The sequence below is a fragment of the Drosophila tropicalis genome, unplaced genomic scaffold (genome assembly GCF_018151085.1).
Source record: "Drosophila tropicalis isolate 14030-0801.00 unplaced genomic scaffold, ASM1815108v1 contig_593, whole genome shotgun sequence".
In the NCBI taxonomy this organism is placed as follows: Eukaryota; Metazoa; Arthropoda; class Insecta; order Diptera; family Drosophilidae; genus Drosophila; species Drosophila tropicalis.
In genome coordinates, this window is record NW_027173070.1 from 16,005,835 (window position 1) to 16,012,652 (window position 6,818).

The window sequence follows — 6,818 nt, forward strand, 5'->3', positions numbered from 1 at the left end:
ACACACACACACACATACAGATACGAAACATGCACATGCATGTGCACACACAAATACATATATTGTCTGTCTGTGCCCGCTGTTGCGCTCGTATCTGTGTGTGTGTACGCTGCTGCCGCTGCGTCGTTGTCGTCGCTGCCTCGTCGTTTTGAACAATTTTCAACCAGCCAACGGAGTCGCATTGGCCAACTTCAGCAATCAGTTCGAGTTGAAGCGCGAGGCGGTAAACATGTTTTGAGAAAACGAGCTCCGGCGCCCAAAAATAGTTAAAAACACCAAACAAACAAAAAGAATTTTCAACTTTGTTTTGTGTGTGCCGCGTCTCGTCTCGTAAAGAATTAAAAACAAAATCAATTTACAAACATAAAAAAGAAAATTGCAAATACGAAACGAAATTTGTATAATTTCGTTTTCATAAGAAAATCGCTAAGTGTCACGACAAGAATATACGACGACGAAATAAAACAAGGATTACGGTTTTACACGCGGGTTGGAAAAAAGCGATCAAATTAAAAATGAAAACCAGAAAGTGACAAATTTTTTGTGGTTTTTTCTATAAAGAAAAATAATCAACGAAGAAAGCAAAAATAAAAATAAAAAAATAAATTTAAGCAAATTGAGCTTAAGAATCAATTCCCCTTCCCACCCCCCAAAACAAAATACGCACACACACACACACTACACACAACGCACAACAAGCAACATGTCATCATCAACAACATCCGCGTCAATGTGCCTGTTGCTTCTGCAAGTTGCGGTAGTTGCGGCACTTCTTCTGGTCCACACAACGCATGCGCAGCAGTGCGCCTGGGAATTTGTCCGCACCACAATGGATATTAAGTGCAATGTACGTTCCCTGGAAGCAGCTGGTGCAGTGCCTCTGGATTTGCAAGTCGCGGAGACGGCGAATCGCTTGGAGTTGCAGTGCACTCCGGACTTGTTGCATGCCAGTGAGCTGGCGCCTGGCATGTTTGGACGGCTGCAAAAGTTATCCGAATTGCAGGTGGACTCGTGCAAATTGCAACGTATACCACCAAATGCCTTCGAGGGTCTAATGTCACTGAAGCGTCTGAATCTGGAGACGCACAACGCCATGTGGGGACCAGGCAAGACGCTGGAGCTGCACAGCCAGTCGTTTCATGGCCTCCGTGAATTGAGTGAATTGCATTTGGGTGATAATAATGTGCGGTCGCTGCCCGAGGGTTTGTGGTGTGCCATGCCAAGTCTGCAGCTGCTCAATCTTACCCAGAATCGCATACGTTCCGCCGAGTATTTGGGTTTCTCGGAAAAACTCTGCCTGGGCTCAGCTCTGGGCAATGCCAATGGAGCAGTCAGCAGTGGCTCCGAGTTGCAAGTTCTCGATGTGTCGTTCAATGAGTTGCGCTCCTTGCCAGATGCTTGGGGCGCTTCACGCCTGCGTCGCCTGCAGACATTGAGTTTGCAGCACAATAACATCAGTTCGCTCGCTCCCAATTCATTGGCCGGTTTGAGTTCTCTGCGCGTGCTGAATCTATCGTACAATCATTTGGAATCACTGCCCGCTGATGCTTTTGCCGGGAATAAGGAATTGCGAGAGTTGCATTTGCAAGGCAACGATTTGTATGACCTGCCCAAGGGTCTGCTACATCGTCTCGAACAGCTGCTGGTACTTGATCTAAGTGGCAATCAGCTGACCAGTCACCATGTCGACAATAACACCTTTGCCGGACTAATTCGTCTCATCGTTCTCAATCTATCGAACAATGCATTGACCCGCATTGGTGCCAAGACCTTTAAGGAATTGTATTTCCTGCAAATTTTGGACATGCGCAACAATTCCATTGGACACATCGAAGAGGGTGCCTTCTTGCCTCTGTACAATTTGCATACCCTGAATCTTGCCGAGAATCGTCTTCACACGCTGGACAACAAAATCTTCAATGGTCTGTATGTGTTGACCAAATTGACGCTGAACAACAATCTCGTTAGCATTGTGGAATCGCAGGCCTTCCGTAATTGCTCTGATCTGAAGGAACTGGATTTGAGCTCCAATCAATTGGTGGAAGTTCCCGAAGCTGTGCAAGATCTTAGCATGCTGAAGACTCTGGATTTGGGTGAGAATCAAATATCGGACTTTAAGAATGGAACATTCCGTAATTTGAATCAACTGACCGGTCTGCGTTTAATTGACAATCGCATTGGCAACATCACAGTGGGCATGTTCCAAGATCTGCCACGTCTCAGTGTTCTCAATTTGGCCAAAAATCGCATTCAAAGCATTGAACGTGGTGCATTCGATAAGAATACGGAAATCGAAGCCATACGCCTGGATAAGAACTTCCTCACCGATATCAATGGCATCTTTGCTACCTTGGTGTCATTGCTCTGGCTGAATCTCTCGGAGAATCATTTGGTCTGGTTCGATTACGCCTTCATTCCATCGAATTTAAAATGGTTGGATATCCATGGCAATTATATTGAAGCTTTGGGCAATTACTATAAACTACAGGAGGAGATTCGCGTGACAACTTTGGATGCCAGTCATAATCGTATCACAGAAATCGGTGCCATGTCGGTGCCCAATTCAATTGAGCTGCTATTCATTAACAATAACATCATTAGCCAAATTCAGGCCAACAGCTTTGTTGACAAGACCAAGTTGGCTCGCGTCGATCTGTATGCCAATGTGTTGTCCAAGATTTCATTGAATGCTCTGCGTGTGGCTCCAGTGCCTACAGATAAGCCCGTGCCCGAGTTCTATTTGGGCGGCAATCCCTTCGAGTGTGATTGTTCCATGGAATGGCTGCAGCGCATCAACAATTTGACCACCAGACAACATCCTCGTGTCGTGGATTTGGGTAACATTGAATGCCTTATGCCACACAGTCGTAATGCTCCACTCAGACCCTTGTCGAGCTTGTCTGCCACGGATTTCGTCTGCAAATACGTCAATCATTGCCCACCCACTTGCCACTGCTGCGAGTACGAGCAATGCGAATGCGAAGTCATCTGTCCCAATAATTGCAGTTGCTTCCATGATGCCACTTGGTCCACGAATATTGTCGATTGCGGCAAACAGGATTTGAGTCAAGTGCCAGCAAAGATTCCTCAAGATGTGAGTGACCTTTACTTGGATGGCAATAATATTCCCCACTTGGAGTTGGGTCAGCTGATGGGCAAGCGTAACTTGCGTGCTCTTTACCTCAACTCATCAAACGTGATGGCTCTGCGCAATGGAAGTCTGGATCAATTGGGTATGCTGCGTGTCCTGCATTTGGAGAACAACAAATTGACCACCCTGGAGGGACCTGAATTCCGATCGCTAAGCATGTTGCGTGAATTGTATCTGCATAACAATATGCTGACCCATATTTCCAATGCCACCTTCGAACCTCTGGTCTCACTCAAGGTTCTTCGTCTGGATAACAATCGTCTCAGCTCTCTGCCCAATCTGCAATATCGCAACAGTTTGCAAGGTCTAACCTTGGGTCGCAATTCCTGGTCATGCCGTTGCCAACAGCTGCGTGAATTGGCCCAGTTCGTGTCGGACAATGCCATGATTGTGCGGGATTCCCAGGATATCTACTGCCTGGATGCGGGCATTAAGCGGGAACTGGAACTGCTTGGAAATGTCCAAGGTACTGATTGCTCCGAATTGCTTGATGCTAGTGCCAGCAACATCTCTTCGGCTCAGGACATAGCCGGTGGCTATCGTCTGCCCTTGTTGGCTGCCATTCTAGTACTCATCTTCCTGGTGGTTGTCCTCATCATTGTCTTTGTCTTCCGGGAGAGTGTACGCATGTGGTTGTTTGCCCATTATGGAGTGAGAGTTTGTGAGCCACGTTTCGAGGATGCCGGCAAGCTGTACGATGCTATTATCCTACATTCAGAGAAAGACTATGAGTTTGTGTGCCGTAATATTGCCGCCGAATTGGAGCATGGACGTCCACCCTTCCGTCTATGCATTCAGCAGAGAGATTTGCCACCCCAAGCTTCCCACTTGCAGTTGGTCGAGGGCGCACGTGCTTCGAGAAAAATAATTTTGGTGCTCACACGCAATCTATTGGCCACGGAATGGAATCGCATTGAGTTCCGCAACGCTTTTCATGAGGCTCTACGTGGTCTGGCCCAAAAGTTGGTGATTATTGAGGAGACTAGCGTTTCCGGTGAGGCCGAAGATGTGGCCGAATTGGCGCCCTATCTCAAGTCTGTGCCATCCAATCGCCTGCTCACCTGCGATCGTTACTTCTGGGAGAAGCTGCGCTATGCCATACCCATTGAGCTGTCGCCACGCGGCAACAACTACACTCTGGATCATCATGAGCGTTTCAAGCAACCCGTCTCACCGGGCATGATCTTCCGCCAGGCACCACCACCGCCAGCCTACTATTGCACCGAGGACATGGAGGCCAACTACAGTTCCGCCACAACAGCCACACCCTCACCACGACCCACCCGCCCTGGTGGTCCTGCACGCATCGTAGACTCTATGCCCCTTTCGATGCCCATGCGTCCGCCCTCGGAGCATATCTATCATAGCATTGAATCGGAATATAGTGCATACGATCAACATGAAGCTTTGTCCATGATTCCTACTGGTCTGATGCATCATCAACAGCAGCAGCAACATCATCAGCAGCTGGCGGCGGCGCGTCACCATCAACAGCAGCAGCAACGTCTATTGCAACCACAATTCCGCGCTGGAGTCGGTGCCATGCCGACCCTGCAGCAGCAGCAACCCCAACAGGCCACAGCTCCTGTGCATTTGCGCAGTGGCAGCGGTCTCAGTCAGGCTAGCACTAGCACGCAGTCAACTGCGCAAGCTTCTACTTCCGCTGCCGCAGCCCAGCAGCAACAACAGCAACAGCAGCAGCAGCAGCAGCAAGCAGCTGTCAATGAGACAGCCAATAAGAATGGACAAGCTTTCCTGGTGTAAGCTCTAGCTATCCCTTTCTAACCTAACTACTGATCCTGCTGATCCTGCGAAATGGCGGCCATTGGAACAACAAGACTTCTTCATAGGCATTTCTCCTGTTTATTTTTATTATTATTATTATTAATGTAATAACTATATTAGCCTAGCGCCTTTGGTGTTCATGTGTGAGAGATAACTGTTGTTTGATGTTTTCTTAGTTGTGTAGCACAGCAAAAAAAAAAAAACAAACACCCACAACACACATGCACACACTCACACAGAGAGAGAAACACGCACATACATACATATACAAATATTTACTAGAAATGTTGCAAAAAACACTTTCAAATTCAATGTGATATATATAATTAAATCGATAAACGATAAAATGCCCCCTAACTGTAATTTGTAGACCTTTACAACAGTATAAATATATATACAGATATATATATTTAGTAGTTCTAGTTCTAGCCAGGCAAGAGAGAACCTACAACACACCATAAAAAAACAACAACAACAACAAAAAACTAAACTAAACAAAAGTAAACTATATAAAAAATTTATAACTAATTCAAACATTTGTTAACTAAAAGAATTAATTCATTAGACATTCGTTTATTGTGCAGCAAATTTATCGTGTTATCGAATCATTCATCCTAAGCTAAAAAATATACATATATAATTAAATACACAATAATATATATATATATATATAAAAATAAAACTGTATAATCGTAAATGTATATAGAAAAGAAAAACAAAAAAACACACAACAACAACCATTTAGAGCACTTAATGTATTTATGTAATTTGTAAAGAGTATATAAAAAACAAAAAAAACAAAATGAAAAACTAAACTAATTTAATTAAATTAACTTAATGACAAAAAAAATGTATTATTAAATTAATTATTACAATTACATCAAACAACAAAACAAGAAAAACATATAAAGAGAAAACAACAAAAAACATCTAAAAAAAAACAAACAAAAACAACAAAAAAAACATTACAAAATATAAAGCAAAAATTTCAAACAAAAAAATTAGATGTCTTTTTTATTCAAACCACAAAAATCATTCACATGATTCGATATATTCACTTTACTTTTGAGATTTTCAGCAATTCGAAAATAATTGAAATATCCTTAGCAATTTTATTCAGTCTAAATGGTTTCAGATGGAGCAATTTCTCAAAATCTGATTTGAAAACTAAGAATTTCCCTTAATTCTTGTTTTGAGTCTCTACTTAAAGATCATTTATATAGGTCTATAAAATATTAACTAAAAGGTTTAGTCACAAGTTCTTAAACTAAAAACTATTTATTGATTAATTAGTTTGATGCAATCATTAAAACTAAGTTAGTTCTTCTATAAACTCTTCTGGTTTTCCAAAATTTGCAAAACATGACAACTGTTGATTTTTGGTCTTATTGGGGAAACATATAAAAACAATTTATTAAAAATTCTTAAAATTATTATTATTATTATGTTGTTATATACTTTTCAAGCCTTTTAGTAATTTGTTTCTAAAAAAGATTCGGTAATTTACCTTTTGAGTAGAAAAGTTCTCTTTAGCTTTCATTATAAATTTATCTTTATTTCTTTATAGTACATACTATGAACATAGATAAGTCGTATACATTTAACAAATTTTACATATATATTGTATATATCTTGAACCTAAGCTTGGCCTATGAACTCCCGACTGGGTTCTGCTATGTTAGACCCCTAAGTACAATTTATCCTTTTGTTTGATAGTAGCCAATGATGGCTGATACATACATACATTAAGAGTTAGGAATCCGCCTATTTGGTAGACATTCAGTCTAGCACCTTAAAAGATGCCAATCTTATTCAAAGGTATAAATAGAAAATTTAAGCATTTCATAAATTACTTCAGAAGAATCAGAAGTAAGAAAGAAAG

The 6,818-nt window shown here is 42.2% G+C and overlaps 1 protein-coding gene across 1 annotated transcript; it reads left to right on the plus strand.

The window, feature by feature from the left end:
• The first annotated feature begins 217 nt into the window (after positions 1-217).
• 18w (18 wheeler) lies at positions 218-5,283 on the plus strand. The gene has a single exon (XM_068290395.1). The coding sequence runs from the start codon at positions 704-706 to the stop codon at positions 4,913-4,915; it is 4,212 nt and encodes a 1,403-aa protein (XP_068146496.1). The 5' UTR covers positions 218-703; the 3' UTR covers positions 4,916-5,283.
• Positions 5,284-6,818: the final 1,535 nt, after the last annotated feature.

What these genes read in the sequence shown, in the direction of transcription:
- 18w (XM_068290395.1), top strand. Translation starts at nt 704, where the DNA reads ATGTCATCATCAACAACATCCGCGTCAATGTGCCTGTTGCTTCTGCAA.